This window comes from Bison bison, unplaced genomic scaffold (genome assembly GCF_000754665.1).
Source record: "Bison bison bison isolate TAMUID 2011002044 unplaced genomic scaffold, Bison_UMD1.0 scf7180017864162, whole genome shotgun sequence".
In the NCBI taxonomy this organism is placed as follows: domain Eukaryota; kingdom Metazoa; phylum Chordata; class Mammalia; order Artiodactyla; family Bovidae; genus Bison; species Bison bison.
In genome coordinates, this window is record NW_011494734.1 from 3,057,619 (window position 1) to 3,073,620 (window position 16,002).

General features: G+C 37.4%; 1 protein-coding gene across 1 annotated transcript in view; it reads left to right on the forward strand.

Moving 5' to 3' along the window:
• Positions 1-16,002, forward strand: part of SLC26A4 (solute carrier family 26 (anion exchanger), member 4) — a 64,668-nt gene that overhangs the window by 9,607 nt on the left and 39,059 nt on the right. The window contains exons 4-9 of the mRNA XM_010841472.1: positions 1,420-1,530; positions 3,225-3,409; positions 3,937-4,101; positions 10,739-10,891; positions 10,996-11,078; positions 14,551-14,698. Of these exons, the coding sequence (XP_010839774.1) occupies positions 1,420-1,530; positions 3,225-3,409; positions 3,937-4,101; positions 10,739-10,891; positions 10,996-11,078; positions 14,551-14,698 (845 nt within the window). The remainder of the gene's footprint in view (positions 1-1,419; positions 1,531-3,224; positions 3,410-3,936; positions 4,102-10,738; positions 10,892-10,995; positions 11,079-14,550; positions 14,699-16,002) is intronic.

The window sequence follows — 16,002 nt, forward strand, 5'->3', positions numbered from 1 at the left end:
GGATCATCAGCACTGTTTTTCTAGATTCCATATATATGCATTAATATACAATATTTTTCTCCCTCTGACTTACTTTACCCTCTAGGTTCACCCACCTCAATTCAACTGACTCAAATTCATTCCTTTTTATGGCTGAATAATATTCTACGGTATATATATGTACTACAACGTCTTTACTCATTCATCTGTTGACATCTAAGCTGCTTCCATCACTTTTTAAAAAAACTGTTATACATGTAATTCTTTATCAATGACCAAAAGGTCAAAGAACTTGATGTTCTGTCATTGTGAGTGAGTGAAATGTGGGGAGGTAGAAGATATGCTGACTACCTATGAAGTATTTAAAAAAACAACCCACAGGAGAAGGAAAGTGCTATGGACTGAACGTTTGTATCCCTCCAAAATTCATCTCTTGAAGACTTAATCCCCAGTATGATAGTATTTGGAGGTTGGAGCTTTTGGGAGGTAGGGCTTCCCATGTGGTTCAGTGGTAAAAGAATCTGCCTGCAATGCAGGAGACTCTAGTTCTATCTCTGTGTCAGAAAGATACCCTGAAGAAGGAAATGGCAACCCATTCCAGTATTCTTGCATGGGAAATCCCATGGACAGAGGAGCCTGGCAGGCTACAGTCCATGGGGTTGCAGAGTTGGGCACTACTTTAGCAACTAAACACAACACACGCCTTTGGAAGGCAATCAGGTAGAGTCTTCATGGTGGGCTTAGTGACCTTAGGAAATCTGTGCCGTGTGAGGTTACAACAAGAAAGCAGCCATCTGCAAACCAGAAAAGGGTGCTTACCAGACACTGAATCTGCTGGTAGTTTGATCTTGAACTTCTTAGCTTTCAGAACTCTAAAAAATAAATGTTCACTGTTTAAGGCCCAAAACAAAACTCCCAAACCCCAACACATTGTTGCCTTCCAACCCCCATGTACAAGGGAAGGCTGAGATTCTGCATACAGCGTGACATTCATGGACCCGGAAACCCCTTGGGGAAGCCTAGCGAAGGTGTTGATCTCCTAGTGCTATGTACAAAGGTCAGATTTTTTTCTTTGTTTGGATCTAACTTCTGTTCCCCAACAAGAAAGGAGAAAGTACATATGTTCCTCATTACTCAGAGAAACACTTAATTCAGACAAAGCCAGACTAGACCTTTGAATAGAACTGATCAAGTTTTTAATCAACAGCTTTTCCCCCGACTCACCTGAGTGGATGGTTGAATTACTGATCAGTTGTGTCAGTTCTTTTGAGTAGATGATTTGAATCACGTTCTGCATCCTAGCATAGCCACAGACCATGTGCAAAATAAGGAGATCACTCAAGATGAGCTGCAAATTAAAGAGACCTATGAAAAGGCTTTTCTCTGTCCAGTAGACACAAAGCTTGTTCCTGAACTTGACCATTTTGGATGTATTTTCAGGCATGGCGTATGCTCTACTAGCTGCTGTTCCTGTCGGATATGGTCTCTACTCTGCTTTTTTTCCTATCCTGACGTACTTTATTTTTGGAACATCAAGACACATCTCAGTTGGTAATTATAAGCATATACAATTCTGTTTGTTCACACTGAACGTGTTTGGGCTATATTATGTGTGTTCTGCTTCCCTATCTTTGTTACTGTTTTCTAGCAAGATAGGGCTTTCCTATTCAGTGATGCAAAGGTTTCTCCTTAGCTTTCAAAATACTATGCTATTAGGTGGCTTTACACCTAACTTTTTTTATAATGAAGAGGAGAAAATTGAAAGATGGTTAAAAAATTATAGACTACCTTCAAATCTTGCCATGTTTGACTTTTCAAAAATGTTAATACATTTGACTCTATTTAGAAAGTGTTCTAAAATGAAAAATGATAAGGGAAAAGAATCTTGAAGAGGTCTTTGAACCTGTTTTGCTAGATTAAATTAGCTTTACTAAATTATGTTCATCAAATACATATTCATTGTCTTATTAAAGAACGTAGTTATTTTAAGTCACTAATATTTGAAGACTGGGAAAATTATGCCAAAACAATTTAGAAACTAAGCTTGGCTTTCCTTCTTGGTATAGCCCCAAATAGATTTATTTCCTGATGTTCCTGAAATTTGAATTTTCTTCTGCTAGAATGTTCTAGTAAATGAATGTTTTACTGCTATTTTGCAACGTTGACATTTATACTTGAGATAAGTTTTCGCCTACATCCATCTGCTGGCTAGACATGTCTACCTGGGCAATCCTCTTGAAACAAATAGAGCCATCTACTGCTCTATCTCCAACCCTTATCCTTATCCTTAGTTGTATAATATTTCTGCCAGTGTCTGGAATATTTCCTTGTCTATAAAGGGAGATCAGGAGGAGATTATTGATTAAAAGAACTTCCTTACCTGGGAGAGTTGATTAGTACCAAATGCATGACAAGGTAAGGAACATGGAAGTTGATTTTTTTTCTCTCTGGTATTCTATACATTTAGACACTTCAGATTACTGGATTTTGGTACTGAGTCCTTCTAACTGGTAAAGCCTTCCATGATCAAAGGATAGGATCCTCATCATCATAGATACAAATATCAGTAGTGATAGAGCAGCTGCTGAAAGAAAAGTACTTTTTGAAATGTAGAAGCCTACAGAGTGATATTTGATATGAAAAAATAATTTGTCTTGGAAAAAGAAAAAGAGAAAGTCTACACTACCTTTGCTATTTTTTGTTTGTTTTTTACTTTAGCTATTTCTTTAACCAAATTTTGACCTTGTGATATTGATCAAGGTCCTCAGCTCCACAGAGATCAGGACACTGGATGCTCTAGGAAATAAACTTACATGGAATAAAAATAAGATGGAACAAGTAAGGATTCAGCTAATATGCCATTTCTGCCGGGAAACCTTTCTTGACAACTCCCCGCTCCATCCCCTTGTTCCTACCCATACACAAGAAGATACAGTTTAGACAGCCTTCCTGTGTAATGCAAAGTGTCTGAGAGCTCTAGTATAGTGACCCACCTGCACATCTCTCTTGCTCATTACTGGGTCATGAATGCCTTGAAACATCTGCTTTTTAGCTTCTTTTGTGAACAAACAGTATTTTCCCAATCACAGCTAATTACTTCAGATGCATCTTTAATCCTGTGTAGACATGTTGAACCTAAGCATTTGCAATTAATAATAAATATTGTTTTTTAATTTTTTAATTGAAGTATAGTTGATTTACAAGTGATTAACAATTATTAATTGATAATGACTTTTTTCCCCCAGGACCTTTCCCAGTGGTCAGTTTAATGGTGGGATCTGTTGTTCTGAGCATGGCCCCCGACGAACACTTTCTTGTATCTAGCAGTAATGGAACTGCACTGAATACCACCATAATAGACTTTGCAGCTAGAGATGCAGCAAGAGTATTGATTGCGAGCACCCTTACTCTTTTGGTTGGAATCATACAGGTAATGGGCTTACAAGCGATATAGAGGTTGGCAGGATTTGTATCTGAAAGAACTGTTAAGCACGTGGACTTAAAGACTCATTTAAAAGCAAAACAAATCAATTTAAGACTCTCAAAGCTATTTTTTAAGTTATACTGTTTTAGGTCAGATGCTAAAATAGCAAGCCTCCACTTATTAAGGCTCACTTAATCATCAAAGTCAGAGACAGAAAAAACAAGACAGAGGAACATGTGTGATTAGAATGAAAATAGGAGAAGGGAGCTGTGCCAGGACCCATAAAGAGACAAAAAATATTCTGGTCACTGGAGCCATGAAACCTACAAGTCACAGGAAGAAAACCTACATGAATTTTTATTATATATCTAGAAGTACTTTCATACTACACATGTTTTTCAAATTTTAGAATGGTGGATGGGAGAGGTAGGGCCAGAGTTTTAGTTGGTATTAAGTTTTAATTCATGAATAGTTCAAAAGTGTTGGTCCTTCTCCCAGGCAAGCATTTAATTTTTCCTTCCTTCTTGTTCTAGTTGATATTTGGAGGTTTACAGATTGGATTCATAGTGAGGTATCTGGCAGATCCTTTGGTTGGTGGATTCACAACAGCTGCTGCCTTCCAAGTGTTGGTCTCACAGCTAAAGATTGTCCTCAATGTTTCAACCAAAAACTATAATGGAATTCTCTCCATCATCTATGTAAGTGTTGCTTGCCTCCAGGGATGGCTCACTTTTCCTGTTGAACCTGAGTCTGGAGAGTATAAGCTCCTCCATGTCATGCTTTGGGAGCCATTGACAACATTCTTCTCTGAAAGAAGTAGTAGCACCAGGAGTCACATTGAAGAAGGCAGAGTTTGCAAATCATTGTTTTCAGTGGGTCAGTATGGTTTCAGAAGTGTCATCAATCTTCAAAATATTAATAAAAGCAAAGTTTTATACTGAAGACTGGTTTGGGAGGCAGCACACTTGAGTTCCATTCTCAACCTTGCCTCTGACAAGCTAAGTGACTTTGGACACAGGGTGTAGGATAGTGGCTGAAAACTCAGTTTCGATGACCAAGATTCACATATATCCTGACTCTATTATTTATTATTTGCTCTATTGCATGAGCAAATTGATATGCCTCTGCTTCCTTCCCTGCAAAATGGAGTTGGTAATAATATCTACAAATTAAGTTAAATAAGGCTGTATGAGAAGCCCATGGCCTAGGGGCTGAGGAGTAACAAAGTACTCAAAAAAAGAGTGTTATTTTGAGGGGCTTTCCTGGCGGGCCATAGGTTAAGACTCTGCTTATACTGCAGGGGAGGTGGGTACAATCTCTGGTTTGGGAACTAAGCTGAAATTACTTATTATTTCACATCTCAAGACTTATTTTCTTTTTTATTTATAAAGTGAAATGATTGGAGATGTATCTCTAAAGCCTTTTTTAACTCTGAGAGTCCATAAAATGCATAATGTAAATGTCCCAGCAATTATAGATGAAAAGGAACGTTAGATTCGGAGATGATTCAACATGCAAAAGAGATGCAAAAGAAGGATGTATTTCACACTAATTAGATTTGAAAAAGTTCTTGGATCTAAATATGTGTTCTATATAGAGCATATTATCAATGCTTGAAAAATGGTGATAATAGTAACATGATGTCACTCCAGCTTGGGGAGAATGATACCAAATACAATGTGCTAGGATTAAGAATGGAGTCCTTTAATGACCCGTGTATTCTAATGACCTTTAATTTCTTTTAAAATGAGGTAAGGCTGTGCATACCTATCTAAAAATTAGTGAGTTGGTCAAGGGTTTGCTGAAGTTTGCAGCATTGCCGTAGTTCCATTAAACATTAGCATTACTTTATCCATTCAACAAATATTACCAAGTGTCTATTATGAGCCAGATACCATGCTGAGCAGTGGCACTAGATGCATACTTGCTCAACAGCTCAGTTATCCCTGACCCTTTGTAACCCTTTCAACTGTAGCTCACCAGGCTCCTCACTCAGTCCATGGGATTTCCTAGGCAAGAATACTGGAGTGGGTTGCCATTTCTTCCTCCAGAGGATCTCCTGTGTCTCCTGCATTGCAGGTGGATTCTTTACCTGCTGAGCCATTGGAGAAGCCCAGGACTAGGTAGAGGAGGCAGTTTAACATAGTGATCAAGACTATGAACTTTGGAGTCTTGGTTCTACCACTTATGATCCTATGATTAAATATGATGTGATTCTGGGCATGTCATATTTGACTTCTTTTTCCCTACCAAGTCCTAGGTTTGCTTTGAGATCATCTGATTGCCTTTTTCTGACAGGTTCTCTCATTTTTGCAGTCTCTACACACTGTGGTTATTGTTGTTGTTTGTTTTTTGCTTTCTTATTTTCTCTATCAACTGTTCATTCATTTATCCCTTTATTATCATCCATTCATCTTTTCAATAAGTATTTATTGAAACCTGCCATGTGCCAGGGGCTTTTCACTCCTTGTACAAACCCACTGACTCCTGAATCTACCAAGATACTCCTGACTGAGTGTGCTCACCTCCCTGTATGAACATTGCTAGGCCTGCATCCTCACAGATAACAGGAGGCCCAGCCTGATAGGTAATCTGGGTCCTTGGTCACTGTTGGACTTCTGAAGATGGGGGGAATGAAATTTCACAGTTTTTCTGGTCTCTTAGGACATGTTTAAGATAAAGCTTACTGCAAATAACTCCACTTTCAACAGAGACCAAAGTAAACTAGGAAATGCTAGATAGAACAAGGTCAAAAATATTAAGCTATTATGTGCCTTATGTTGTGTTGAACATTATTCTTGAAGCCTCAGGTTAGAATGTGTTAGAGAATTCTGCAAGCCATTCCTCACAGGTCAGCCAAGTTGGATAAAGATACTTCAGTCATCCTTGTGTGAGGGTGAATATAAGCTTGCTTTTCTGAAAAAAGAAGAAACAGCAGGTCTGGAAATAATTGCATAAGGGTTGAATGAGCCGCTCAGTACCTGAACAGAGAATTCTGCTTATGATATTACCGGTTGTGATTATTCATGAAAGAATCCTTCAACAAATGCAGGGCATTTGTGGATTCCTCCAGGAAAGACTGTAAGGTTGTTGTAAGATGGATTTCCCTGGAACGGAGTTAACATCCCTTTTGTTATAAACTTGTGCTTTGGATCATCTGCCTGCTCCTCTTTCAAAAAAAAAGAAAAAGGAAATAATGAATATAAATAATTGGAGGAGGAAACAATGGAAAAGAAAGAAAAATAGAAACTTCAGTTTACAAATGCCAGAGATGGCTGGGTATAAGATGCAGAAGGGAGGGATATCCCTAGTGATCCAGTGGTTAAGATTCCATGTCCCCAGTTCAGAGGGCACAGGTTCTATCCCTGGTTGGGAAACTAAGATCCCACATGCTGTGTGGCCAAAAAAAAAAAAAAAAAAGATAGAGGCTACAGAAAGAAAATGACAAGGTGTTGGCAGAGTTCAGAATTAGTGATACTCAAGCTACCGTGTACCTACTCAATTATGTAAGTAAATCATGCAGTCCATTTCAAACTGGATATGTTTTCCTACCATTCACTCTGAGTGGTCTGTCTTGATAGACAAGGGAAGTCTTTCTGCTTGCTGACTAAATTGGCTCTGTGTCCCCATTTCCTCCCTAACAAGAAGGAAGACCACATTGAAAAGTTCTGCCCAGATGGTGAGAGTTTTGAAAGCTACCCCCAAGCTTGATCAGATTCGTTACTTAGAACCTATTTCCGTATGTAAAAATGAAGCCATTATAAAACAAAAGTAACACTTTAAGGGTTGATCTTATATATGCACAGAAGTTCTGGTAGGAGGAAATTCCTGACAGCAAGGGGTTTGTTATATTCATAGAGACAAGATGAATTAAAATAAATTTGGCACCAAAAGTTAACTAATGAATTTCCTCATATGTAATACAGGTATAATTTTTAACTTATGGCTTCATACACCCAGTAGGAAGAAATTCTTTAAATGAAATGGTTCTAAAATTCTCCAAGCATAGTAGGAAATATAATAAAATATTACCCATTTCTGAAAAGTTTTATTATCTTGATTTGCCTGGTCAGAATACTAGGCTGAAATATGGAATCATAAGTGTATCCATATTTTAAACATATTTTAGTTAGTATTTTAATTTAATTTATTAAACTATTAATAAGTTAGAATTACTTTTCAGTGCTTTCTTAAGTCTCATTTCTGTATCTTGGAATATTAATACAATCTGACTACTTCAGTTTATATGGGTGAGTTTTATTTCCACATATATTAAGCTTTCTTTTGTATAACTTTTCATAAGAGATTCTGAATAAATATTCAATATAGGCAACTGATATATTCATAAGCCTTGTTTGATGTAATTGTGTAATGTAAACTGATTTTGGTTTTTGCAACTCACATTACATTTATTTTATTTTTTTCATATTACATTTTTAATACAGTCACAGATGCTTTTTATTCAAAGGTCTAAGTGAGACTCATAGATTTCATGAAAATCCTATAGTGATCATTTTTGTAAGGTGAAAATTTTTAGGGTTGGGATAGTTGTTCATATTGTTCTTAAGTTTGAATTTTTCCATCTTGCGTTGAAAGTAAACCTTTATTGTGTAGACAGTTAATTGAAGTATTATGTTTAGCTCATGAATTAATGAGGGTCATCATCAAGAAATTTGATTATATAAAGAACTGGATAGCAATACCTTCAAGACTCCGAGTTGTTTAGGGCTGTAGTACACAGCCCTAAGTGTGCTAAGTTGCTTCAGTCGTGTCTGACTCTTTTTGACCTGATGGACGATAGCCGGCCAGGCTCCTCTGTCCATGGGATTCTCCAGGCAAGAATACTGGAGTGGGTGGCCATTTCCTCCTCCAGTGGATCTTCCTGACCAGGGAATTGAACCCACGTCTCTTACGTCTCCTGCATTGGCAGGCGGTTCTTTACTACTAGCAATGGGAAGCCTGCACTGCTATGGTAGATGCCTTAAATTCTTGAGTTGTTGTGTCTGCTTGTATAGTTTCTGATTTGTTTTCTTTTTCACCTTGCTATCACTGGCTTCATCTTGTTACTATCAATGTATATGCCTCTAGCAATTATACTGCCTCTGGAAAGTGTTCAAAGTAAACATGCTAGTATTGGGTTTAAAGCAAGGACAAAAATACTGGGTGAAAATCCAAGAGGCTTCCCACAAGTCAGATTCTTGAACTTTAGTTCAAGCACTTGGTGGAATGTATTTTGCTTACACAATGGCTTCTCCTCTCATCCCTTACTCTTGAAAGTTTTCCAAAGAATGAGGTTGCTGGCAAGATGACTCCTACATTACTTGGTGATCACTATACATAACTGTTACCAGATTGTTGTTATAATTATTTGAAGCAATATTTTATCTTCATATGAAATACATATCTATAAAAGGACTCATTCAAAGGAAAGTAACCTTCACTGGGAGTTTACTTGTCTGGAAGAACCTTCTAAAATCATGCCTTCTATGGAAGTTCCTATAACAATGGTATTAGTATTCTCTCTTGAGAGTCTTCCTTACTAATCTCCCTTGAGTCCCAGAAACCTCCTATTTACAAAATAAACTAGTTTTTCTTGAATTGGATTTATGTCCACTTGGAAAGAGTTCAGTTCAGTTCAGTTGCTCAGTCATGTCCAACTCTTTGCAACCCCATGGACTGCAGCATGGCAGGCCTCCCTGTCCATCACCAACTCCCGGAGTCCACCCAAACTCATGTCCATGGAGTCAGTGATACCATCCAGCCATCCCATCCTCTGTTGTCCCCTTCTCCTCCTTCCCTCAATCTTTCCCAGCATCAGGGTCTTTTCAAATGAGTCAATTATTCTCATCAGGTAGCCAAAGTATTGGAGTTTCAGCTTCAACATGGGTCCTTCCAATGAACACCCAGGACTGATCTCCTTTAGGATGGACTTATTGGATCTCCTTGCAGTCCAAGGGACTCTCAAGAGTCTGTACTCAGCTTTCTTTATAGTCCAACTCTCACATCCATACATGACTACTGGAAAAACCATAGCCTTGACTAGATGGACCTTTGTTGACAAAGTAAAGTCTCTGCTTTTTAATATGCTGTCTAGGTTGGGCATAACTTTCCTTCCAAGGAGCAAGTGTCTTTTAATTTCATGGCTGCAATCACCATCTGCAGTGATTTTGGAGCTCCAAAAAGTAAAGTCAGCCACTGTTTCCCCATCTATTTGCCATGAAGTGATGGGACCAGATGCCATGATCTTAGTTTTCTGAATGTTGGGCTTTAAGACAACTTTTTCACTCTCCTTTTTCACTTTCATCAAGAGGCTCTTTAGTTCCTCTTCACTTTCTGCCATAAGGGTGCTATCATCTGCATATCTGAGTTTATTGGTATTTCTCCCAGCAATCTTGGTTCCAGCTTGTGCTTCTTCCAGCCCAGCGTTTCTCATGATGTACTCTGCATATAAGTTAAATAAACACTGTTACAGCCTTGATGTACTCCTTTCCGAATTTGGAACCAGTCTGTTGTTCCATGTCCAGTTCTAACTGTTGCTTCCTGACCTGCATACAAATTTCTCAAGAGGCAGGTCAGGTGGTCTGGTATTCCCATCTCTTTCAGAATTTTCCACAGTTTATTGTGATCCACACAGTCAAAGGCTTTGGCATAGTCAATAAAGCAGAAATAGATGTTTTTCTGGAACTCTCTTGCTTTTTTTTTTTTTGAAAGAGTTAGTTTTATTTAAATGATCATAGTTCAAGTTTGAACTAAGTACCAAATTAATTTCCAAAAATTTCTACTTGACCTATATATCAATTCAATAGCTTTTCTTTGCCATAAAGAATGGATGAATCCATATGTATCTACATATGAAGAATTTTAGGAATTTTTATTAACATCTGTATCATTCATGTTTAGTGAAAGTTTAACCTAAAATATTGGTTAACCAGGACTTTTGATTTCTGTTTTTAATCTCAATAATACATATCAACATGATGAAAATTAGGTCACTTAGTAGCACCTGTAAAGCTACTTAAGGTATAAAATTTTAAAGCTTTTCTGCAAGCAAAAGACAGTATATGATGATATACTTTCTTTTAAAAGATATCATTTTTATTGTAAAAAATACAGATAAGCTAAAATAAGAAAGCAGAAATCACCCATACTTTTGCCACTCCAAGTTAACCATCATTACCAACTTGGTATTTACATTGCAAGGGTTGGAAGTTAATGGTGTCTGTATTAACAAACACAAATTAAAAATTTTTAAATTTTACATGAAATTCTTAAGTGCTCTTTGATTATGATGTGATTTTTAATACAGGAGGTATATGAAATTATTTTTTTTTACAGACACTGATTGAGATTTTTCAAAATATTAGTAACACTAATCTTGCTGATTTCATTGCTGGATTACTCACCATTATCATCTGTATGGCAGTTAAGGAATTAAATGATCGATTTAAACACAAAATCCCAGTCCCTATTCCTATAGAGGTGATTGTGGTAAGTAGAATGTATAATTAGAAAATTCAGCATTAATTAGCTTTGTAAGAAAGGAACTGTTCAAACAAATGAACTTTTTTAAAACCTTTTTTGTTTTATTTCAGACAATAGCAGCTACTGCCATTTCGTATGGAGTTGACCTGGAAAAAAAGTATAATGCTGGCATTGTTAAATCCATCCCAAGTGGGTGAGTATGGAGTTCCTCTTAGGCATTAATAATACATTGTCAGTACCTCCTATTTAAATGAAACAAGCTTCATTTCACTGGTGATCCTTCAATAGTCTCATGTGTATGATCTTAAAGAAATATCCCATTTGTGCAAACTATCAGGTAAAGATCAAGTCATTTGTTTAAAAGCAGCACTATATGCTCTCTCTTTTTCTTTACATTCTTAAAACATGGCAGGACATGCACGGTTAACTCCAGACTCCTGATTTAAACTCACATATACAATTACAGTATAAGCAGAATCATGGTGTGTAACGCTTATTGTACTGAGAACAATCTGCTTAAAGAAAAAGGGAGATCTGGCCTAAATTCTCTTCCATATAATCAGCTTAGGATAATAATTATATCATTTGTTCCTATAAATAAAGTGCATGATCTTTTGGTTTGATATTTTGATAGTCCGGTGAATTAAAAGAGTAAGGAACTAAGAGTCTTTGTCCTCTGTCATCATCTATTTCTGTGGCCCTGGGGCAGAGGGGGGTTCTCCTATAGTGTAAGTGTTAGCTGTTCAGTTGTGTCTGACTCTTTGTGACCCCGTGATTGTAGTCCACCAGGCTCCTCTGTCCATAGAGGTCTCCAGGCAAGAATACTGGAATGGGTTGCCATTCCCTTCTCCAGGAGATCTTCCTGATCTGGGGATCAAACCCAGGCCTCCTCCATTGCAGGCTGATTCTTTACCATCTGAGCCAGCAACACAAAGATAATAACAAACCACTGAAATCTCAGCTTCAGCTTCTTGTAAAACACCAGTGAGATCCTTCATAAAGTGCAGAGTGGACCAAGGGCCCTACATCATAATTTGATCATATGACAGTGAAAAAGAAACGCAAATGTTTATTAGATTTGTAACATTAACTTACAGCATTCATGACTAGACTTGCTATTAGATGACAAGTAAGTACCGGTTTCCCTTCCATTGAATAGTAGCTGAGGGACCTATAACACTCTGTGTTTTTCATGCTCTTAATTGAAATTCCTCAGCCCAGCCCAGCCCCGGGGCTTATTCCACAGGGAACTGCTGCCATGACATTAGATTAATTGTATGATTTCTTCTAATCTATTTAAAAAAAAGAAAGAAAAGTTACAACTGGCTACATGGGGCTTAATTTATGTATCATCCATTCCAGTGTTTCACAAACTCACTTTTTTCTATGAATCACAGGAGGTCTTGTTAACACAAATTCCTTCCTGGTTCTCATCCTGAACCTAATTAATATTTTTCAAAGGGGCTTCATATGATTCTAATGATTAGGTAAGTTTGGGAAACTTTACGTTAGAGGATCAACATTTTGATAGTGAATCCTAATGCTGGTATAAATTTAGTAATAAAAAGATGCAGTGTGGCTCCTTGAGTTCCAGTGTTTTCACCCTAACAACTAGATTATTTGAGTAGTTACAAGCAGCTACATTAAAAATATATTTTATAGATCCATGTTGTCAGGTTTCCTAAGGTGTAACTCTTAGAGGAGGTCCATGGCAAATGCCCTGTCCCCTAAGTCCAGGTTCTATTACTAGATTTTGGGCACTCCTTTTTGCTGCCACAAGTGATCCTTTCTGGCCCTATCAAGAGATTTCCTGGATACTCTCCTGCTGAAAATGGATCTCAAGCCTCTTACTGTTGGGTTAGTCAAGTTGAATGCTCTGACAGACCACCTGTTATGATTGGTCGGTCTGCCTCACCTGCCTGGCCCCCGGGATATATATATATAAGCTCTTCCACAAGTGTAATGATCTCACTTGTCTTGTTCAGCTTTTTGATACCCCAGAAATAAGTATAACAACATTAACAAAAACTGAAAAAGAAAGCATGATGTGGAGAGATTGGAAAAGGGCAAGGAAAGGAGCGTGAGATGAGAAGGGTGAAATAAAGAGGAACAAAAGAGTGATTGTGGAACTTAACCTTCCAATGGTTAAGAACCCTCACTTTCAATGCAGCGGCGTGGGTGCTGTGCCTGGTCAGGAAACTAAGATGCCACATGCTGTGTGGCGCAACCAAAACAAAACAAAATATAGATTGTGCGTGCCCACCTCTTCATCTCCTCCCCATGTCAGTCCCCCAAGAAGGGAGTAAAAGCACAGCCATTACTGGCAGTTTTCTTTAATCCCATTGAGAGTCAATGCCATATGTCAATATTGCTCAGTGTCCAATGACACCGTCCCCCAAACCATAACCACTTGCCCTACTCCCCTACTGCCTTTCTTGGCCAAATATACAATTTCTCCAAGTGTGGTCAGCTTCTGAGCATCCCACTGGGATTCACCCAAACCAGGGCCCCCTATTCTCTCACTAACTCTTTTTCTTAACCAGCAGGCTCTAAGAGGGCAAATCAGATCTGGCTACTCAGGAAATCATCTAATATCTAACATTCACACTCGGACCTACTAAGTACTTCACTCTTCTGGGCCTCAGTTCCCTAATCAACAAAAAGAGAAAGGTAGATTCAACAATTTCTAGGATATTAGATTTAGGATAATACTTTGGATAATATTAAGATATTAGCAGGTTCTAGATTTCTATGGCTTTCTATAAGAACCTTATTTCTACATTACCACTTCCGACTATAGGGGAAAAAGTGTAGTTTCCTATGAAAGGAGCTTCAGGTGTTAGGTAGGTCAGGGAGATTATTATTATTTTTTTTTTTTTCGGCCAGAGAACTGGCCATACAGATAATCATCAAGATGCGGCATAAGAAAGGAATCCTCTTTGATTTTCATACTTGGGGATGATTGCATACTTATAAACTTGTAAATTTATTTCTTTATATGGTTGGTGAGTAGCTTTGGTTTTGTCAAATAGTAAGTGTTTGATCCCACAACTATAGTGACTATGGAGCATTCTAATAACCATATACATTTAATCTTTTGGGGGTACTCAAGAAGATTTTCAGTATCATGGCTCTTCAATAAGGATTTTCCACTTCTCTGTTTCAGCATCTTACATTCTTTGTCTCTGTAACAGACCTGACCCACTTCTTATACAGGGTAAATCTCATTTAACAGCTAGGATATCATTTAAAGATATCCTAGATATCAAAGACCTTTGATATTAAAGACATCAAAGACCTCTAAGATGAAATTGTAAGGAGAAACACTAATGTGTGAGATGGTGCAGCATAGGATTATATGGTATTAAAAAATCAGTAATGACAGGTTTCTTCTTGTCAGGGTGTAGATAAGGCAGCACCTAGTCTCTCAAATAGGGAACAAAGGAATCAGCCAGTGAGATAGCACCTACTTCTGACTGAAAATTGTAAAAGCAGGTGCTACCACTTATCCATCTTATGTACCTCTTGTTCTCTTGGGTTAAATTCTTTCATGTCTGGGTTGATGTAGATCAACCCAACCCATGGCTGGGTTGATGTAGCATTTGGTGAGGTGGGGGAAGAGCATTGTAGTCAAATTGTCACAGCATTTTTCATTTAAAAACTAGGTTTTTGCCTCCGGCAGTGCCATCTGTGAGTCTGTTTTCTGAGATGCTGACTGCATCATTTTCCATCTCTGTGGTCGCTTATGCCATTGCAGTGTCTGTAGGAAAAGTGTACGCCATCAAGCATGATTACACCATCGATGGGAACCAGGTATGGTCACCCTTTTGCTGAACTGGTTTGTAGGACTGCAAATAAGAAGAAAATATGGGAAAGAATTTGTTGTCTGTTAAAGAAGGGATTGGTTTCTCCCAACCATCTTTACTGAGTTGGTTTCTCTCCTGCGTGTGCTAATTTGAAGTTATTTTGAAATATGCATGCTGTATCACTTCATTTTTAAAATATATTTTGTTGTTTATATATCCATATTTTATTATATATCTGAAAGATAAGAATGTAAAAAAAAAACATAGGCATGATACACCATTATATTTTTAGAAATACTAGCTATAATTCCATAATATCATCTAATATCCAGTCAGTTTTTAGGTAGATAACCACAATATGAAGAATTCTTATTCCAACTTGCTCCTAATATGTTAAGCTTAAATGTTATGATCTAACTTTTTAAATTAACTTTTATGAATTAACTTTTTAAAAATTAGGATTACTTTGACTTTTTTCTTAAAAGGTAAGGTGATGCACAGGGAATGCACAGGGAATTATCACAACTAAAAAAATGAATAATAATTCTTTAATAACATCAACTATCTAGCCAGTTTTTAGGTTGTCGTGGACGGAGGAGCCTGGTGGGCCACAGTCCATGGGGTCGCAAAGAGTCGGACAGGACTAAGCAACTTCACTTTCACTTTTCACTTTCATGCATTGGAGAAGGAAATGGCAACCCACTCCAGAGTTCTTGCCTGGAGAATCCCAGGGAAGGCGGAGCCTCGTGGGCTGCCCTCTATGGGGTCACACAGAGTCGGACACGACTGAAGCGACTTAGCAGCAGCAGTAGCAGCAAGTTTTTTGAACAGTTGATTTGTTTGGCTAAGTATCCAAAAAAGCTCCATGTGTTATATTAGCTAGATACATCTCTTTTTTTATTTTACATTTTTTAAAGATTTATTTTTTTAATTGCGGTATAGTTGATGTCCTATATTATATAAGTTTCAGGTGTGCAACATAGCAATTCACAAGCTTTAAAGGTTATACTCCATTTATGGTTCTCAGAAAATAATTGGCTATATTCCCTGTGCATCACTTTACCTTTTAAGAAAAAAGTCAAAGTAATCCTAATTTTTAAAAAGTTAATTCATAAAAGTTAATTTAAAAAGTTAGATCATAACATTTAAGCTTAACATATTAGGAGCAAGTTGGAATAAGAATTCTTCATGTAATCTAGTAATTAAAAAATTTTTTTTTCTCGGTAATTTTTTTAAAGGCAGCTATAATATGGCAAAAGATTGCCACAAACATCAATGATAATAGTTGTGACCACTTTAAACTGAGGTAGT